Source organism: Leptonychotes weddellii, chromosome 13, assembly GCF_054177405.1.
Source record: "Leptonychotes weddellii isolate Sample4059 chromosome 13, ASM5417740v2, whole genome shotgun sequence".
NCBI classification, from domain to species: Eukaryota; Metazoa; Chordata; class Mammalia; order Carnivora; family Phocidae; genus Leptonychotes; species Leptonychotes weddellii.
The window spans coordinates 12812405-12833407 of record NC_138381.1 but is presented as its reverse complement, the minus strand read 5'-3'; the positions used below and the strand labels follow the sequence as shown (position 1 = coordinate 12833407).

The 21003-nt window shown below is 46.6% G+C and overlaps 1 protein-coding gene, 1 long non-coding RNA gene and 1 other non-coding gene across 6 annotated transcripts in view; 2 read left to right on the top strand and 1 right to left on the bottom strand.

Annotated features, from left to right (window-relative positions):
* Positions 1-466, bottom strand: part of LOC145716734 (uncharacterized) — a 4075-nt gene extending 3609 nt beyond the window's left edge. Inside the window, exon 1 of the long non-coding RNA XR_014139567.1 lies at positions 229-466. This is a non-coding gene — a long non-coding RNA (uncharacterized LOC145716734). The remainder of the gene's footprint in view (positions 1-228) is intronic.
* TNFRSF11A (TNF receptor superfamily member 11a) overlaps positions 1-6921 on the top strand; it is a 58213-nt gene extending 51292 nt beyond the window's left edge. For 3 of the 4 annotated variants that reach the window (XM_081801075.1, XM_081801074.1, XM_081801076.1), the window contains one exon: positions 263-6921. In XM_081801075.1, coding sequence (XP_081657201.1) covers positions 263-609 — 347 coding nt within the window. In that variant the 3' untranslated portion in view covers positions 610-6921. The remainder of the gene's footprint in view (positions 1-262) is intronic. The other variant, XR_014139561.1, reaches the window with a different exon arrangement.
* Positions 6922-14415: 7494 nt separating this feature from the next.
* Positions 14416-14518, top strand: LOC115940369 (U6 spliceosomal RNA). Its single transcript, XR_004075140.1, has one exon. It is a non-coding gene; the product is annotated as a U6 spliceosomal RNA (small nuclear RNA).
* The last annotated feature ends 6485 nt before the right edge of the window (positions 14519-21003 follow it).

The following is a 21003-nucleotide window of genomic DNA, read 5'->3' as shown; positions in this document are numbered from 1 at the left end:
GAGAGGCAGGCTTCCCGCCGAGCGGGGAGCCCGATGCGGGGCTCCATGCGGGGCTCGATGCGGGGCTCGATCCCAGGACCCTGGGACCATGACCTGAGCCGAAGGCAGACGCTTAACGACTGAGCCACCCAGGCGCCCCAAGGGAGTGTTCCGCTGCTAGAACAGCCTGTTTCCTTGGGAAACTTCCCTCTCACAAGACCAAGTTCTCATCAAGAATTGATGACTCACCTTCTGCGTGTTCTCTCTTCCTCTCCCCTTGTAGGAAATGTGACTGGAAACAGTAACTCCACGTTTATTTCCAGCGGGCAGGTGATGAACTTCAAGGGCGACATCATCGTGGTCTACGTCAGCCAGAACTCCCAGGAGGGCCCGGCAGGGCCGGGCAGCGGCGCGGGGGAGCCGGTGGGCCGCCCGGTGCAGGAGGAGAGCCCGCCGCGCTGCGACTCGTTCGCCGGCCTCGCGCCGCGCTTCCCGGACCCGTGCGCCGGCCTGGACGCGCGCGCGGGCGGGGGGCTGCAGGAGCGCGGCGCCCCCGGGCCCGACAAGGCGTCGCGGCCGGTGCAGGAGCAGGGGGAGGCCGAGGCCGGCGCGACAGGGGCACGGCTCTGAGCGGCCGGGGACCCGCAGCGGCTCTCGGCGCCCCTCGGAGCCGCCTTGCCTGGGGGCGGGCTCCGATCTCTGCGTCTCCAGCCCGGCCTCCGCGGGCACCCCAGGGGCCGCGTCTCCACCCCACCCGGGAGCCAGGGGCACCTGCGCCTGGGCGGGGCCGGGGGGGTGGGGCTGGCGCCGGCGCCTGGGCGGGGCCTGGGGACGGCGCGCACCTGCGCCTGGGCGGGGCGGTGGCCCGGATCTGCTCCCTGACGGCCCTCCCTTTCGGTACATCCGCGTCAATGACCCGACATTCAGCGCCCACCTTGCTCTTTGTAGAATCGGGCACTTTTTAAAAACCTGCAGTTGTTATGACCATTTACTGATACCCACAGTCACGTATCAACTGATGACACAGGTACACGTCGCTCCACTTTTTACCTCCTTTTAGGGTTTTCCTCCGTCCCCTCCTATTCCCCATTACCATTTCATCAGTAGTTTGTCTCTTTATGGTATCTATTTTAATGATTGTTCTGTTCTCTTTGGGTCCGTTTTTTCCCCTTATATTTGTATTTCATTTCCATAACATTTTCTTAATACTCTTCCCCCCTTTTGTTTTTACTCTGTAAGGATTTTCTTGAAAATTCTCCTAAGGGTGCTGGTCTGCCTTATATATTTTCTTTTGCACCCCTTCTTGAAAGTAGGTTGCCTGTGTTTTGGTGATGGGTTTTTTTTTTGGGGGGGGGTAGGCAGGGAGGTCTGTACTAAGCACTTTCGGTGAAAAGGCCAGGACTGTGAAGCCTAAAGGGAGGCTCAGGAGCAAATGGAGAGGATTTTCGTTTTTGAAAAATTTCCTGTGTTCTCGTGTTTTTTTTAAAGGAAGGAAAAAGGGAAACCCTACTTTCCCCCTGAATGTTTTTAAGTTTCTGTCAATTCTCAGGCAGAACTAAGCTGTAATGTGTCCTTCTTTCCCTCACCCCAAAAATGGCTCACCCCTGAGGTGAATGGATTTACTCATTCCAGCAGAGGCAATCAGGTACTTTGGTAACTAAATCTCTAAAATCCAAGTTGCTGCAGCTTGGCATTCTTATTCTTAATGTCTCTCTCAAAAATACGTGAGAAATGAATAGGACACAGGATAGCCCGAGTACAGGGTGAAAGGCAGCTGCCAGGGAAATTCAAGAAAGCAGGGATGGGGCACCTGGGTGGCTCAGTCAGTTAAGCATCCCACTCTTGGTTCCCACTCAGGTCATGATCTCAGGGTCTCTGACTCTGCTTGAAATTCCCTCTGCCCCTCCTCCTGCTCTCTCTTTCAAATAAGTAATAAATAAAATCTTTTAAAAAAAAAAAAGGAAAGAAGGGATAAAACTGAAATGTTAATTTGTGTTTTCTTTTTCTAGATAAGAAGTGCATAAATGTGTTTAGGCAATAGACCCTATTTTCTTCCTAAATAATTGTGCATCTGTAATTTAGCCTTGTAGAAATGGAAAACATTTCTGCTATTTTCCAAAGCATCTTATTTAAAAACCAAATCCTCATATTGTGAATTTAAGAAAACTTATCACAGAGATACTTTTCTCTTAGATCAGCCTGCTTGTGAGGAAACACACAGCATGAGTCAGATTGAAAGGAAATACCTGGGTTCTTCCATCTGTTGTGGTCAGTGAGTATTTGTTCTCATATACCAAAGAAAAGTTAAAATACCTAAGCACATTAAAATTAATTTTGTGGATCTGGTAGGTTTTAAGAGTGCTAATAGTGGTCAGTGTCCAGATTTAAATGGCCACAGGTGCCCAGCTGAAGGAATGACCGTTGGTCACTGGTTTCTCCTTACTGGTTGCAGATCTCTTGGAAGTGCTGGAATAGTAGCAGTCAATTATGACTTTTTTTTGAGAGAGAGAGAGCATGATTGGAGGGGTGGAGGGGGGTAGAGGGAGAGGGAAAGAGAATCTTAAGCAGGCTCCACACCCAGTGCAGAGCCCGACGCAGGGCCCCATCTCACCACCCTGAGATCATGACCCGAGCCGAAATCAAGAGTCAGATGCTTAACCGACTGAGCCACCCAGGTGCCCCTCAATTATAATTTTTAATGGAGAAGCAGAGGGTGGCTCTATAATTTATGGGACTTCTTAGCTTACATAAAAAGCTGCAGGAAGTAACTGCACTGCCGGGATGATTAGTTTGTGGGAATTTACTGTCTGTTCTGCCCATTTAGTTAACATCCATCCAAAGAGAGATGTCATAAAAATGGAAGAAACCACTATACCTTTTGATATGGAGTGTATTAAACAGACAAAATGTGGTTCACAGAGTAGAATGCTAAAGCTAAAGACCTGAGTCTCTACCATGACTATCATCATCTCATGATACTCCTTTCACCTTTCTGTGCTTTCATATTTCTTTCTATAAAAAAGCACTAGTGATCATTTTTGACACTTACCCAGAGAAAACAAAAGGATGTTACAATGAATGTTTAAGTATCTTGAGCTCCTTCAATAAAAGGTGCTAAATAAATACATAAGAATCTACTTTCAGAAAAAGGTGGTATTCTTTCCCACCCTGATCCCTACATTCGATATTGATCCAAAGACAGTTAAGTGGTAGAAATGTATGGCAAATAGAGGTCTGTGTCTATGTATTACAGAGACATATATGACAGATGTAAACAGAATAAAATGAAGACAATAATGAAAAATGTGGGGGGAATGTGCTAAAGAGATTATTAAACTTAGAGTTCACCATAAAAGTTTTTTTTTTTTTCATGGCTTGCTTGAACAGGGCTCTTTGTAAAATAATTGATGTGACTTATTCCTGATCTCTGTGGTCTGCTGTGGTGTCAAATGTTGGTTATGTTATTTCTTATCGGTGGAACCCTCAACAACAGAGTTGAGACAGAAAATGCTTTGCTTTGACGATGTATCTGCTGTTGATCTCATAAGAAAATTCTTTAAAATACAGGTTGGCTGTGCAGTGAAAGAGTTGAAAGGGAAATGGAGTCTAGGGTCTCCTGCCCACATTTAGCTCCACTACCAGAAGAAGGAAGAATTCATTTCTCTCTCTACCTGTAAGTGCAAAGAGCAGTTTGAATGTGATGTACTCGAACCTTCCTGTGGCGAGAGGAAGGGGTTCCTGCTATGTAACAAGCACCCCCAAACATAGTGGCTTAAAGCAACCACCCTTTATTCTGTGGGTTGGCTCAGCTTGGCTGGTTCTTCAGGCCTGGGTGAGCCTGGTAAGACTTGCTTACCCATGTGCAGGCTGGCTGGCTGGCTTGCTGGCTGGGGTTAGTGGGGCCAGACTAAACACTCCCCATGTGCTCCCTCATCCTTTCAGCAAGCTAGTCTGGCCTTGCTCTCTGGTGGTGGCAGGTTTCTGAGAGAGCAAGCGTGCCAGGCTTTTTGAGGCCAATGCTCAAACTGGTATGCTGTGATTTCTGCCACACTCTGTTGGCCAAAGCAAGACACAGGGGCAGCCCAGGTTCAAGAGTTGGGGGAGACAGACCCCCTGCTCTAAGCGGGAAGAGCTGCAGTGTGAGAGAGGAAGAGGGATGGATGCAGGGAGGGGAAGAATGAGTCCCTTTTACCATCTGTCTACCATTGGAGTATTGTTCAGAATAAAATGGTGCGGAATAAAACGCTCCCAGAGCTCATCTGGGAGCAGGAGAGGGATGTTCCTAGCCCCTAAGGAGTGCTTCCATCACTGGTGATCACATTCCTACAGAGGGACACCCACATCCATATTTAAGTATTGAAATTCCTTCCAAAGCCAAATATCCATGGTTGGGGGCCTGGGTCGACTGTCCTAGTGCATTCCATTGGCACAGGTCATTGAAAAGCGACTATTTGTAAAGTCAAGAAAACTGATGAGACACTTGGGTAGAGGAACCTGTTATATAAACAGATAAAAGATGTCACGTTCACTCTTTGTGCTGACTCAACAAACTATTTATGGTCGGTACTGGGCAAAAGAGTGAGTTTGAGCAAAGGTTCTGTCTCTGGTGGAAGAGGTGTCATTTTGAAACGTTTGCTCTTTGACAGTCTCCAAGGGTACATGGCTCCCCTTGGCCATCTGCTCTGGGGAGCTCTGGGGTGCTCTGGGCACCAGTTGCATAGCCCCCTTTAAGGGGAGGGAATAAGCATTCAAAGGCCTAAACATTCAGTTGGTGAGTCATCATTTTTATTTATGCTTGGGCCCTGAGCATCCCTGAGAAAGGAGGTGAAGCTAGCTAGAGTCCTAAGGCATCTGGGGACATCCTAGAGAGTTAGGGAAGACCTTGGACATTGCTCCGCAATAGGGCACCAGAGGAGCTTCTGGGAACAGAGATTATCTGGAATTCCTGCCACAGCATGCCGCCCCCCCCCCGCCCCCACCCTTACCCCCCCCGACTGCCGCCAAGGAGGGGCTGTGCTGGCCGGTGAACAGACTGCCTTGCAACAATGCCTTGCCAAAAAGAGGTGGGGACCCAAAATCGGGCACTGGTGGGGCCAGCAGCAGGCACAGCATGTCGGGTGGAATCACTGAAGCCAAGCCCAGAGGGGCAGGGGGCCACAGATGCTGGAGACCCTGGCCCGACACCCCCATGGCTGCCCCCACTAAGGAACTGCCTCCCTTAGGAAAACAACTCAGTGTCCCCCGAGGTCTGAACAAGGGGAGCACAGAATACATTTCCAAGTGGGGAGGGACACCTAAGTGACCTCTGATTGTGACCTTCGATGATTCCCTTCACCCTGGCTTCTCATGCTCTTGTGAGCCTGACTCTCTCTCTAGGTCTGTCCACCTCGTTACTGCACAGTTACCTTGACCCCAGGGTGAAGTTGAAACCCCTGCTTAGTTTGCATCTCTTTCCTCCATTCCCCTTAGTAAAACTGACATGCAGGAACACTTTCCCCCAAAAAATCTTCATTTAAGAATAAGATTGCCAATAGCATAAAAGTTAAAATGACAAATTCCAGGACATTTCCAGTATCTTCCTTCTACCGCGAGGCACTGGAGACGTTCCCCTGTTCCCCCGTGTAATGGAGCAAATAGAAGAGTCGCAGGCAGACCCGGAGTCAAGAGCCAGCCCTGCTGCTTCCTGACTTCCCTCGTGCAGCCACCCTCCTTAGCTCTACTTCCCACATGTGTAAATTGAAGATAACCCTATTAGTTTATAGGGTTGGGGTGAGGATGGGATGGGATGAGAGACAACCGTGCACCAGCAGAGCTCCTGGAAGATGTTAGTGGGAGAGACCATCTGTTACACGTCACCCTCCCCCTGTCTCTTACAGCTGTCCATTCCTGGACACAGTGGTGGCCTCAGACGCCGTGTCCACTTCCTGAGTCGGGCCACACAACTATTAACTAACCCTGCTGCCCACCTCAGACACCTTCCCACTCTTTGAAACCAGGTCCAAGAGGTGCGCCTTTTCCATTGTAAATTCACAAGACTGTGGTAGCTGACCCAAAGTTGTCATCTCCTGATGTCACATGGAGGGAAGGGGGCTAATGCTGTGTAGCCCCCCAGTATACCGCCTTCACTGGCCAGTACAATCAAAATGGGCACTGGGGGGCCTTTCTGTCCTGGCCTCTGATATTTGGGGAGAGTGAGGGATACCGGGGTGTGCAGGTTGAAAGGCTGTTTCTTTTTCTCCCAGTTTGGGAAGCATAATAAATTGGCCACCAGCTTGGAAGAGGTGGCATTATAGGTCCAAGCCCCTTTGGGGTTGGGAGTGGACTGGAGCCCTTCCCTGTGACTTAGGCCGTTGATTTCTTATGGGCAGGTGTAGCCCTAAAAACAAGGCTATGTGGACTATGAAGTCATGAGAAAACTACCTTCTCGTGATGAGACTCTGACGAGTTGTCTTAATTTAGGCAGAGGCAGTAAAACATCTTACCCTCAAGTGGAAAAGCAAATTCAACTTAGTGGCTTTCATCGCCTATTCCAATGACAAAGGAACCATGAAAAAAAAATACATATTTAAGGTTCTTAAAAGAGCTTTTTCTCAGTGGGAAAACAAACATAATTTTTCCTATCAGGTTTATTGAGTTTGTGATTTATATCCAGTAAGATTCTCCCCTTTTTAGGGGAGATTTTAACCCTGGAGCCTCCCCTCCCCTCAGCAGCGACTCTTCTATTTGCTCCATTACACTTTTTAGGTATACAGTTTTAGTATAAGTTTTTGACAAAAATTTATGGTTGTGTAACCACCACAATCAAGATAGAGACTATTTTCAGCACCCTAAGATTTCCTGTTTCCCTTTGTAATCAATCCTCTTTGTTTTACCCCCACCCCTGGGCAACCACTATCTGTTCTCTGTCCTTATAGTGTTGCCTTTTCCGGAATGTCGTATGAATGGAATCCATTTGAGTTTGGCTTCTTCCAGCATAATGCCCATGGGCTGCATCTGAGTTGTTGGGTGCTTCAGTAGTTGGCTCCTTTTGATGGCTGCAAAGTATTCCGTGGTAAGGATGTACCACAGTTTATCTGTTCATCAACCTTTGGATTCCTTCCAATTTGGGGCGATTACAAATAAAGCTGCTATAAAAACTTGTGTGGACATGTGTTTTCATTTCTCCTAGGAGTGGGATTGTGGGGTCATAGGGTAAATATATATATATGGAATTACAAAATCATTTCTCTTAAGTGGCTGTGCCATTTTGCACTCAGGTCAGCAATGAATGAGAGTCCAGTTGTTCCATGCTCTCATCAGCACTTGGTATTGTCAGTTATTTGTTTTAATTTTAGCCATTCTGCTAGACGTATAGTATCTCATTGTGGCGTTAATCTGCAGTCCACGATTTTTTATTTTCTAGAAAAATTAAGTTTCAGGAGATGTATACCAGTAATATTTATTCAGAGTAAATGTTTTCCACAATAAAAACTCTTTTCACAGTGGGACTCCCAGTGTCAGGGCCGAGAGCCACCACTTACTCAGTGGACTGTCACATCCTATAAGGCTTTCTGGAATGAAGCAGGCACACTTCTAGGGAGCACGTTCAACCATGGAAACTGTGAGTTTGTGATAAACATGCCGACATAAATGTCTGTTATTGGTTGAGGAAATATGGAATATTTTTCTATTGATATTTTCTGATTTCATTATTTTTATATTCATAATATTATAATAATGAGTGACTGTGTAAGGAGGAAAAAAAGTAAAGACAAACTCTTATCTTCTGTGTGTGGAAATGGAGAGAGCAGGTGGCCTCGGGAAAGGCTGTCGGTCACCTGAATGTAGGGCCAGGTAGTGTCTTGTTGGCCTGGAGGGTAAGGGAGCTGTTGTCTCCTGACAAAAATGCCTCCACACTTGCCCCTTGGTCTGCAGAGCTAGTGCTGGGGGACAGAGCAGCTTCCTGAGAGGGTCAACACTAGGGAGCTTCTTGAAGGATCAGGAACATCCTAGTGAGGTCCTCCAGCAGGAAGGACACCAAGGGCTCCCAAGGGGCTCTTGCACTGGTGGTGAAGGGTTGGGCTGGACAGGTGGGTGCACCTGGGGCCCAGCACCCCTGGGGACTCCGCTCTGGAGACTAAGGCTGTGCGTGAGCAAGGTAAATGTGATTTTAACCCTGGAGCCTTCCCTCCCCTCGGCAGTCCACAGTATCTGTATGAGTGGGACAGTGTTGGACAGTGACCAGAGACTGTGACGATGCACAGCTGAGCTCACTAGCCTTTCTCAGCCTCTCTCAGGGGTATTTGGAAGGAAAATCTGTTCCCTTTGGATTGAGTAAGAGCTTGGGGTTCTTGGATGACTAGAGGGGGAGACTTCACAGGTGAGCAATTTGACATATGGGGCTCCAGCAATTAATAGGAAAAATAAAAGAGGTGTGGCTACATTTATATGTGCAGGTGGTAAAGTAGAATATGCCAGAGATGGACAGATGATGAAAAAAGAGGAATCAGGACAGTATGAATTTGACCACAACTACCCCTCCCTCCCCAGAAGACCAAAATCTTTCACATGGACTCCATGGCCCCCAGCCCTCCAGGATCATCTCACACCACTCTCTTCCACTCCGGTGGCACTGGTCTTCTCTCCAGTGCACACACCTCCAGCCTCAGGGCATTTGCACATGCTGTTTTCTCTAGCTGCAGTTTACTTCCACAGTTCTTCCCCTGGTCCTGACTTCTACCCTGTCAGATAGACAGGGAAGGTATTAGTAACTATTTTTTTAATAGAAATAGAAATTTTTTAATAGAAATTTTTTAACCAATCAGAAAATGAGGACAGTCTAGATGGGGAGAGGCCATGACATGGACTAGGGGTCACTGATGAGGAGAAAGCATCAGAACCAGGGAGTCCCTCTGGCTGCCCCTCCCCAGCCTCTTCCACTATTCCTCTCTAACTTCCCTGACCTCTTTTCTGTAGTTCCTCATTCTGTGTCTCCTTCTCTCTCTTTTCCTCTTGCTCAAGCCATTCTCCGCTCTCTGCCTTGTGCCCCAGGCACTTGGTGTACCTCCCCCTTTCCCTCCTCCCATGTGGGTCCCACATTCCTTATTGTTCCCTCAATGACTCCCCTGTCCCTCCCTGCCTCAATACTTGTCTCCGGACGCTTAGAGCCTCCCCTGCCTCGTCTCCTCCTTTCCTCAGTCCCTGTTCTTGTCCCTTCCCTCTGGGTCTTCCATTTCCCTCCCCCATCCCAGGGTCCCCCAGCTGCAGAGGGTGCTGTGGTGAGATCTTCTTGCTAGAGTTTAACCTTCTACTGATCACTCTTTTAGAATTTGGCCTTTTCCTAGAAGTTACCCTGTTTGTTCATCTCGCACCAGTGGGCATACTGCTTCCTTTGCATGGTGAGGTACAGACCCCATCTTCCCTTGGGAAGGAGACACAAAGGGCGGGGTGTGGACTCTGCCTCACCATTTCAGCCACTGGCAGCGTGTATGGATCCATAGCACTGTCTTCAAAACGGTTTTTTAGGGACACCTGGGTGGCTCAGTCAGTTAAGTGTCCAACTCTTGATTTTGGCTCCGGTCGTGATCTCAGGATCATGGAATTGAGCCCCCATGTCCCATCTGGCTCAGCGCTCAGCAGGGAATCTGCTTGAGGTCTCTCTCTCCCTCCGCCCCCCCCCACTTCCCCTGCACGTGCGCGCTCTCTCAAATAAATAAATCTTTTTAAAAAATGTTTTTTTAAAGCCCTGCTCGATGATAGTTGAAACCAACAACTATTTCTGACTGCTTCAGTGGCTTGTGCAAAGGTTTCAGGGACTAGGAACCCACTCGGGTGAAGTCAGGGAGGGATCTCAAGAAACCAGAGAAAAACAAACCCCCAAATGTTGGAAGGGCAGGACTGAGGTAGCTCCAGACACTGCCCCCTTGTTCTTCCCCCTCCTGTTCCTCCCAGTCTCTCTTCATGACCTTGCTATGCACGGTGCATATAATGGCTACTCTCTTCCCCAATCTTCAGCTCCCAAATCCTTTCATTCCCAGTGTCTACTACCCACTGGCCATATGTGTATGTGTGCACGTGTGTGTAATATATAAACTTTGTGTAGGCATATGTACAGTATATAAACTATCCAGTTTATACATATGACTGTTCCAGATTCCAGGAGATAGACTCTGGTCAGCCCAACATAACTACTGAATCAGAGCATCGTTCATAGTTTACGTGGGTCAGTCCAATCAGCCGTGGCCAAGGAGGGTCACTAACATAAAATGAGGCCACCTGGGACAGTGTGTCCAGAAGAGGATGGAGGAGGGTGGACCATGTGTGCACCCTGACCCATGTGTAGCCCCAGACTGCTAGGTCCAATGACAAATACAAACACAGTGAGGATGAGATCACTGTAGGACTTTTTTCTCTTCCAACTTCTGTTATTGTTAATGACTCAAGAAAAGATATATTTTTCTAGTTGGAAGCCATGACAAGAAGCAGCTGCAGTTTAAGGGTCTGCTCTGGAGAAGTTGGGGGAAAATGGGGTTATTTAGATAAGGATTCTTTGTGTCTTCTTTCCTTTTTAAAATAGGCATTTTTATTAGGCCAGAGCTGGCTATGGTTCAGGACACAAAGGAAGAATAGAGCAATAATCCCTGATGATACATGAGGCAGCCATAAAAATAGAAGGAAATCCTGCCATTTGTGACAACATGAATGGACCTTGAGGGCATTTTGCTAAGTCTAAGTCAGAGAAAGACTAATATTGTATGATCTCACTTATAGGCAGAATCTAAAAAAGCCAAACTCCTAGAAACAGGGACTAGAATGGTGGTTGCGGGGGCTTGGGAGGTAGGGGGAAAACGGGGAGATGTTGGTCAAAGGGTACAAACTCTCAGTTATAAGATGAATGAGTTCTGGGGGTTTAACATACAGCTTGGTGACCACAGTTAACAATACTATATTAAGTATTTGGAAAGTTGCTAAGAGAATAGATCTTGAACGTTCTCACCACACACACATACAGACAAAATAGTAATTTGTGAGGTGATGAAAGCGCTAACTAACCTTATTGTAATAGTTTCACTATTTATACGTGTATCAAAGCAGCATGTTGTAGGCCTTAAACATACACAGTGTTGTATGGCAATTATATCCCAATAAATCTGGGGAAAAAAATAATTCCTGACAATGAAAGAAACAAACCTGAGGCCCCGCAAGAGTTCAAATGTCAGGGCTGTCAGCACTGCCGGGGGCCGGGAGCTCTCACCAGGATCCTTGCCGGACGCCGAGCGCCGAGCCCGGGGCCTCTCAGCACTGAGTGGAGCCTCTGTTCTCGGCCTTAAATTCTCACCATAAATACATCTACTCCTGGCTGCCAGCAGGGAAGGGGCCATAGTAGCAATCACTGACAATTCTGTTACAGGAAGAAGAAGAGAGTGTGAGTAAAGAGAAAGTCTCACTTCACATCAGTTAACACTTGGGCAAATAGCCACCATTTGCTGAAGCAACCTGCTGAGTAATGTACATACGTTATGTCATATGTCAGAGCGTTATGTCATTTAATCACTACAGCGAATCTATGAGGTGACTCTTATTATCTCTATTACACAACAGGATATAGGGTCAGAGAGGTTAATAAACTTCCACAAGCTCACAAAGCTAGTGTGTGGATTTTGCACCCAAGCCCCAAAGTTTGTGTTCCTGCTCGCTGTTGTAATGATCTTGTGGATAGCTGGTCATGTCTATGTATGTTTTGCTTTCTCTAAAGTATTCTGTTTTCAGCTGTAGCGAAATGATGTGCGTGGGGTTGAACTGGGGCAGGCCAAGGAAGTCAATCATGAAAATATTTTTAAAATAGCTTTTCATTATAGTCAGACTTAGTTTCACAAATTCAATAGTGAGCCCTAAAACTTGGCATTAGATACCTTATATCCTAAGCATATGGTCTGTTGGCCCTATGTCCCAAAAGAGATTCCATTCTTTGAGTAGGGTGATACTGTTAATCCTCTGTTAGCATCAAGAGCAAGTGTAGACTCATGGGCAGTGTCAAAAGGATGAGCAACCCCCCGTGGTGGCTGTTGGGCATTTACCCATTACTGCATCCCACCATGTGTGTGCTTCTGGGCCCTATAGATCTGTGTCGATGACTGTATGCTTATTACCGTATTTATTATGAATAATGAAACAGCCACCATTACATGGTTAAGAGATCTTTAAAGCCAAGCAAACAAATATAAACCCAGCAATTACTTGACGCGTCTATGTCCCAGCATCCATGGATGGTGTGGACGATGTGCAGACGACATCCATGGGACAGAGGACCTTTTCCAAAAGGGACAGATGGTGGCCACTGTCCTTCAAGAGCTCTACAAGTCAGTCATGGGCCCTGTCATTACCTCCTGCTCAGACAGAGGAAAGCAGTTACAGTGCGCCACCTGGGCTAGATATTCCAAGAGCAAAGGACCACACACCCGCCCCACCCGTGTTTGCATCAAGGGTGTTTAACGAAAGCTTATTCAACATCAGCGTGATACTTAGGAAGTCACAAAATGACTTTTTAAAATCAGTTTTATGGAGACAGTATAATTTACATGCATTAAAATTTACCTTTCCTAAATCTACTGTTCTATAAATTCTAACAAATGCATTGAACCACACCACAGTCGGGACATAGAACATTTCTGTTATTGCCAAAGTTCCCTCCTGATCCTTTGTAGTCAGTCCTTTCCTCCCCACCCCAGCCCCTGGCAACCACTGCTCTGTTCTCCATCCCTACAGCTTTGCCTTTGCCACAATCAATGGAATCATATGGTGTGTATCCGTTTGAGTCTGGCCTCTTTCTCTTGGCACAAGGCTTGCTTTGGCATGCATTCGTAGTTTGTTCCTTTTTATTCCTGAGTAGTATTTACTTTACGGTAGTTTGTTTATCCATTTGCCAGGTGAGTGACATTTGGCTTATTTCCAGCTTGGGGTAATTATGAATAATGCTGCTATAAACCTTCACGTACAGTTTTTTGCGTGGACATGGTTTTCAGGCTGGGCTGCATGGTGAGCATATGCTTACAATACGGCAGTGGGTGAGAGATCCAGTTGCTCCCCATCCTCGCTAGCATGTGATACTGTCCACAAACTGACTCTAGAAACAGTTAAAGGTAGTTGCTAATGCCAGGCAGTGTTGGTTTTGTTTTGTTACCTAAAAGCAAGGCTTCTGTCTATGCTTTAGATCAATCTGAAGAAGTTAATAATGAAATAAAGTGTTTTTCTGGGTAATTGCACCCTTAAATTATGGCTTTTTCCCTGTTAACTATTTAATTAAAACTTTTACAAACACCCTTGATACCCAAGCAGTAGGTAGGATGGCAATTGATCCTATGCTCAATGGGTATTTTTAAACATTCAAATGAGGTGGTATTTTCTTTCAAAGGAAGCGTTCAACTTCCTTAACCTTGTTTTGAAAAGATCGTGAAGATTCCTGTGCTCTGGGAAAAACCAAAGCCAGAATTAGAACAATGGCAACCTTGAACTATTCTCATTTCTTGCAGGAAATGGCTTTTTTTTTTTCTCTTAAGTTAGCTCTCTATATGCTACCTATGGATTATCTACTTCCAGAATTATACACAAGCAGTTTAGAATACTGACTTGCTCCACATTTGCCTCTAATTCCCCTCACTTCCCAAGTCAACCGATTTTCTTTCCAGTCAATCCAGGCATACTCCAAATGTTAAATAATGAGCCTTAGTCCAAATGGAACATAATTAGAGAAATAACTCCGGAATCAAAATAATTACATACACCAGTGTCAAGACAAATACGGCTTGAAGTAGTCACCATCTTGGGGGGCATCGATTCTGAGGTTTTCCTTCAGCAGCTGGGAAAATTGAGAGTAAAATGAAGATGTGTCTGCTACAGGTGGCGGGAAAGATGCAGAGAAGAACCATCTAAGGAGGGTTCTCCCTCCTCCCTGGCCTGTTGGCCTGTAGAACATGGAGGCTTCTGTGAAGATTTTAGCTCATTGTTCTGGTGGAATCTCGTTGAACCTTTCAATAACTAGGTAGACAAGGGGCTACTGGTTTAGTCTCACCGGGGCTTCTAGATGTCTTCGAGCTTCTTTGGGTCTGAAGGGCTGTCCCGGGAATGATGAGAAGGCAATTGTCAGTCGGGTCCTGACTCTGAACTACCAAAACCCCAAAGAAGTTGAAAGGTTGGCAGGGCAAGTCTTAAGAGTGGCTTTGTTGCTCCCGATAGCCTTCAGGAGTCCAGCGAATGATGCGTTTCCTCCTGATTAACCCCAAATGAAAGAACAGTATGAGGAGAAAGTGGACCAGGTGCTACTATGTGCTAATAATTTGTGCCGGAGTCTATTTTATGACATTTCAAATTTAATTCTATCCCCCATCCTATGAAGGAAATATTATCTCTCATAATTACGCATAGCTGGGAAATCGAGGGTCCCAGAGGTTGCCTCAGGGCTCGCTTGGGTAGCATATAGGCTGAAACCGGAACGATACAGAGAAGATGAGCATGGCCTCTGCGCAAGGATGACATGCACATTCATGAAGAGGTTGCTTCACTAGCTCGTGTTGCTAGTTAAGTGGCCAAACTCAAAGTCCCGCCAGATCCGTCTGACCCCAAAAACCCTGCCCTCCCTTGAGATCTCAGGAAAATATCAGATGCCCACTTAAATTTTCAGAGAAACAACTACGTATGTTTTTAGTATTTGTAGGTCCCAAATAGTACATGGGATGTGCAGATATTAAAACTCATTCCTTGTTTATCTGAAATGCAGATTTAATGGAACATCCTATATTTTTATTTGCTAAATTTTGCAACCCTGGCCCTCACTGATGTTTTCTGGGCACACGATGGAGTTGCCAATATTCTGCAGTTTGCTCCTCCTCATTAGATCATTGCAAAAAGATTTCTTCCCATCGTGTACTTTGGGGGATGGAGTGAGGAGGAAGGGCTCTAAGGGTGGGCTCACCTGAGCACAATCACGAGTGGGAAAGTAACAAACATCTCCTTCTTTCAGGATCACTGAACTGTACTGGGCTGGAAAACGCCCGCGGGCCAGATCATTTTCCATGATGTACACGTGTCTGGTTTAGAGCTTTCCAAAGTTTGTTTTTGTGGAGCCCTAGCCCCTGAGATAATTTGTGCACAGCTAACTTTGGGAAATGCTACAAATGTCCCCCTCTTGGAGGGTCCTGGGGCACATTGGATCATTGTAGTTCTTGAGAAAGCCTGTTGGGAAGACCACAGTTGATTTTCTGGAACTGAGGTTTCACGCTCCCTGACCACAGCGGGAGCCCCTGCCTGTGGGATGATGGGAAACTCCATCCTTTCTCCTGTTCCCTTCTGAGACAGTTTCTGAGAATCCACAAGCTATGTTTATATATTCTTTTTTATTTGGGGGCTTTGGAATGGAGTTGGGCCCGCAGTACTCGGTGCTAGCGCTGAGCTCACATGGCGTACCAATTGCTAGAGGTGTCAGTGTGTGGATTGAGCTGCACTCCATGTACGCGTCCCCTCCTGCCACCTTGTCACTTGCTTGCCCCCACTGCTGGGCTCGGACACTAGCCTGCTCCTTAATTCCTCTTGTCCGGCGCAGAGGAGACAAACGGCATTGGAAACCGGACAACTCCCAGAGCCTCCACGGTGTCCCCCTACCAGTGGTGTGTTGGTAGATGCTTAGCAACGGGCTAGAGGAGTCTGATTCCTAGTGTGTGGGGCGCAAACACACAACCCCGATGGTCAAGAGTCGCGTGCTCTATCAACTGAGCCAGCCAGGTGCCCCTACATAATTTAATTTTTAATGATGGCCATGCTTGTCAACCAACTTGCAAAATTCCTGACAATTGTACAATTTTACAGACGTCCATACATCTAGCTCCAGCACACTACTGCGGCTTCAGGGTCACTTGCTCCTTAGCCTCTAACTCCCATCCCCCATCCGCTTCCCCCATCCCCACGCCAAGCAAAGGAAGGCACTTGAAACCATTTCTGCCCTACCCAGAATCCAGGCCTAACTGCTTCCCCCAGAAACACTCTGCAGATTAATGAAGACAGATTTTTATATTACAATAGAAATGCCTTTACCTTGAGCCATCCTATTTCAGAACAGGATACTTGCTTTTGTTTGCATATATAAAAGGGCAATCAGTGTATTTTTCCCAAAAGAATCATCTGCACCCCCAAAGGCAACTTCTAGTCTCTAGTTGGAAGTCAGCACCAATGGAGAACCACTAAAACTTTAGAATTGGGGGGTCAGTTTTTTTCTCCAGAATTTCAGAGACTTCTGGACCAAATCTTAGATGGAGCTCTGAGTCTCTTAAGCATCCCTCTCCCCAGCTGCTATTGAACAAAGGCTTTTCCCAGACATGTGGCCTATGGGGAGGAGGGTTGGTATGTGGGTTGAATTGTGTTTCCACAAAATATGTTGGAGTCCTATAAATGTGGTACCTATAAATGTGACTTTATTTTGAAGGATGGGGAGCTCCTGCCCCCAGTCTTCCTATGATGGACTGCATTGCCCCGAAGAACCTAAGAGCCTGCACAGGAACAAACAGATCCCTCTACATAATTAACCCTGGGTGGTCTATCCTGATCCTAACTTATCCTTGATTTATAACTCATGCAAACATGAATTCACCTCTACTGGTTTTTTAGTAGCCAAGGACAACACTTCTCCCTCCATGCCTCCCAAATAAGTCACTTCCCAGCTAAGGTCTGAGAGTTCTGGAAGTCTCCAGAATTGAAATAGTTCACCTTGGAAATTCTTAATTCAGTTGATTTCTGTCTCACAGCAGATGTTATATGAATACTTGATTATTGATAATATCCCTAATTTGCATAAATGTTGATACCATGTTAAAGGGGATGAGAAGAGAAATGATATAATTACTGCAAACTAATTTTACTAATTACTCAGAGCAGGGCACAATCAGGGGTTCCAAGAGATGCGTGGAGAGAGGACTAGGTGCTGAGCTCTGAGGTTTCAGGGTGCACAGTGAGCCAAGCACTAGGGTGTACGAGGGCTGGGGAACAGCCAGTGTCCTTTGCTGGCCAATTTAGCAGCCAAGGGTATGGCAGAGACCTTTCTGGTCTCGGCCAAACCGCAGGGTTTTGCCCGACTGTTCCTTAGTCATTTTGTTGTTGCTGTTGTTGTTTTACTGCCGCTGAAATACCTAAATCCAAGATCCAATCACCTGGGAACCCCTGGAAGACAAAGAATTCTTCCAGAATTCTGGCCCTAAGTGGCTAAGCCTGGGTTAATGTGCCCTCGGGAGGTAGTTCCATGATTCAGGGTCTCTGATGAATCTCTCCGCCCCGTGGCTAGCACCCGGCGTCAGCCCCTCCCACATCGACGCTGGGCGGGCCCAGTCCTGCTCCTTCCTGGCTCTGGCCGATGTGCGCCAGCACGTGTGACCCAAGCAGCAGCTGGACAAGCACGGGTACGTGGGTGTCTGCCCTGCGGGAGTTGCTATTGCCCTTGTCTGCCGGAGAAGTCATATGGACGAGAACTGAGGCTCCTGGCTGGTAGCCCCGGGCGTTCAAATGAAGCCTTCTGAGACCCTATAGTCGCCTGAGTAACCCCACAGAGGACCGCCCAGCCAAGCCCAGAATGGCGAGCAAATAATGGTGGCCATTTTAAGCTGGTAAGATTTGAGGTTAGTTGTTACTCAGTGATAGATGATTAAACACTGCCCTTGATCTGCAGAACGTTTTTCCAAGGCATACCTTGCTGAGCACCTAGTGTGTACCATACTCAGTGACAGGGAGCCGGGATACCAAGATGAACATAGAATAGCTTCCATCAAATAGATCAAGGTTCCAGGACAGAATAGATGATATCATGGTCGGGACAGCAAGAAGAGGTTTGTGACAAAGGTGGTATCTCCTTTCTTTCTTGAATTAATACTTAATAAGCTTCTGTTGAGTGCCAGGTTCTGTACCGGGCAGAGCAGCGAACACAAAAAACAAGACTCATAGAGCTAGTGGCATTCAAGAGAGACACATCTGGGGGTGCCTGGGTGGCTCAGTCAGTTAAGCATCTGCGTTCAGCTCAGGTCATGATCCCAGGGTCCTGGGATCAAGCCCCACATCCGGCTCCCTGCTCAGTGGGGAGTCTCCTTCTCCCTCTGCCTCTGCCCTTCCCCCCGCTTGTGCTCTCTGTGTCAAATAAATAAATAAAATCTTAAAAAAAAAAGATAGACACTTCTGTTCCCATGATTGTCTTTGTCCTGGGAGGTGACATCTGCCTATCTTGCCCTAGCAAGTATGAGGGAGGTAGCAGAAGGAATAACATTGCTTCCATAATAAATGCTTTTATGCAAGGCGACCATTTAATATTCTTTATATCTAAATAATTTATTTTTTTAAAGATTTATTTATTTGAGAGAGAGCGCGCGAGCAGGGGGAGGGGCAGAGGGGGATGGAGACGAGCAGACTCCCCACTAAGCAGGGAGCCCAATTCGGTGCTGGATCCCAGGACCCAGAGATCATGACCTGAGCCGAAATCAAGAGTTGGATACTTAATCGACTGTGCCGCCCCTGTATCTAAGTAATGTAAGCAAAGAAGTAATTTCAGCAAAGAGATAGTTCATCGAGATGTTGGCAACAATAGCATCTCCATACCTTTCCGTGGAGTGGATGGTGGCTGTTCGTGGGCAGTGGGTATCAGTGACTTGTTTTCTCCTTCCCACCTTTCAACCACCTGTTTATGAGCGGCTTGAGAAGGCAGAAGGAGGCAGGAGTTAGGCTTGGCTTCACCTCTCCTAACAGCAGCTGTGGGCAGCAGGACGGCTCTTTTGAGGGCATCTACCAAACTTCTGGAGAGTGGTTCCCTTGGAGGTGTTCCGGGTTCAGTTCTCGGGGACGCACACTCTGAGATGGAGCTGAGCTGCTGGAAGTTTGTTAGGGAGCATTCTCAGGATCAGCACCTGGGGAAGAGAAAGGAAGGAAGCAGGACTGGGCAGGAGATGGTGGGCGTTAGCTAGCCCCATGGGGAGCTCGGAAGCTGGCCTGGCTGTTCAGAGTTCTCAAGCTGCACTGAGGGGCCAAGGCCTTTATACTCCCGAGTCAACCACCGCTTGCTCGTTGGCTTGCCAGGAAGTGGGGTTCTCCGGGGCACAATAGCTGTTTTCCGCCCATGTAATTCCTGAAGAAGGATGACAGCTGAGGGCCATCTGCTGGCAACACTGCCAGCATCCGACAAACAAGTCCTTTATTTCTAAACAGGATCTGGGGGGTGCATCCCAACAGCTACCACGGAGAATGAGCAAGATCTGTCCTCGAGATAACAGGAACATCTGATGATGCCGAGCTCTGCCTTCATTCCTCTCTGGGCGCCAGTTCTTCCTGGTATAGTAAGTACCTGGCTCCATCTCCTAGACTGCTCTCCCATTTGGCCATTTCAGAATAGAGAGGATGGTGATGATAATGGAGGTGATGATGATGTAGAGGAGGAGCAGGGGGAGATCTGATTTAGCCATTCATTTAAAAAGGCTGGCACTCTCAAAATGCACATAAGCGATGCGCCGTTATACTTGCTGACCAAGGGACTGAATAGATGAACACAGTCTTAGTCAATATGTTCAGTATCTGGCAGGTGCGTATTAGCAGACCAGGTTTCAGACTGAGGTATCTGCACTGGCAATGTGGGGCTCATTGCCGTGTCCGGTCCTGGCCTTCAGGGTTCTGCTGTCAGTCAGATAAGCGGTGGGGGGCGGTGAGGAGCCAGTCTTCCCGTGGCTCACGGAAGGGACTGTGAGCCTTGATGCTTCCAGGGATCCATGCAATAGAAGCCAGGAGCTAATTTAGTTAAAAAATTTTTTCTTCATGAGAGTCATGAAAGGTACTTATCGCTGATCTCCACAAACCGTAACTATAAGAACAGTGTCATTCTTTTAAAGATTTTTTTCATTTATTTATTTTAGAGAGAGAGAGAGAGAGAATGAGTGCAAGTGGGGTGGGGGTGGGGAAGCAGAGGAGGAAAGACAAGCAGACTGTGTGCTGAGCGCAGAGCCCAGTGTGGGCTCAAGCCCATGACCCTGAGATCATGACCTGAGCCAAAACCAAGAGTCGGATGTTCAACCAACTCCGCCACCCAGATGCCCCAGAGCAGTGTCGTTTTATACTAGGGTAAAATCATGGACACCATACACTAAAATGACCCCTTTCTCTCATCAAACACAAAACAAATATAGAAAGACTTTTCAAACTAGTCACTATAAAGAATCCATTAAAATAAGTGTCTCTTCATGACAGAAACTTTATAACATGCACAAAAGTAAAAAGATTAATATAGTGAATCCCCCATGTACCTAGCTAGCACCCAGCTTCAATAGTTAATAATATTTTGCAAATCTTATTTCACCTATTTCCTTTATTTTTTTTCTGGAGTGTTTTAAAGTAAATCTTAAACATCATGTTATTTCACTGGGGGCAGGTAAATATTTCAGTATGCTTCTCTACCTGATAAAGCTGTTTGTTTTTTTTAGATAACTAACATGACATTATCTTTAACTTAAAATTTTGCAATAATTCCTTGACATCATGTAATATTCAAACTTCCTTGTCTTAAAAATGCCCTTGTGAGGTTGGTTTATTCAAGTTGGCATCCAAACAAGATCCATGCATTGCATTTGCATTTTATGTCTCTTAAGTCCCTTTTATTCTATTCTGTTACACACTCTTTTTAAATAATGCCATTGATTTGACTTGTTTGAAAATGGGTTATTTGTCCTGTAGAATGTTCCACAGTCTAGGTTTGGCTGGCTGCTTCCTCAGGGTGTCATTTAACCAGTTTCTCCTCCTACTGTTTCTCATGTAAAATAATATTTACATCTTAAGTTATGATTAGATTCAGGTTCAATTATTTTAGGCAAGAATACTTCCGAGGTGGTGCTATGTCCTACCTACTGCCTCCTGTCGTCAGGGATGTTATATCTGACAATCGCATGTTTCCCAAAGCCTATATTGTCCTAGATCAGCAGCTTCAGCGGGTCAGACTGATCACTTCATTAGAAAGCCTCTCATCTTGACGATGTTCTATCCCTT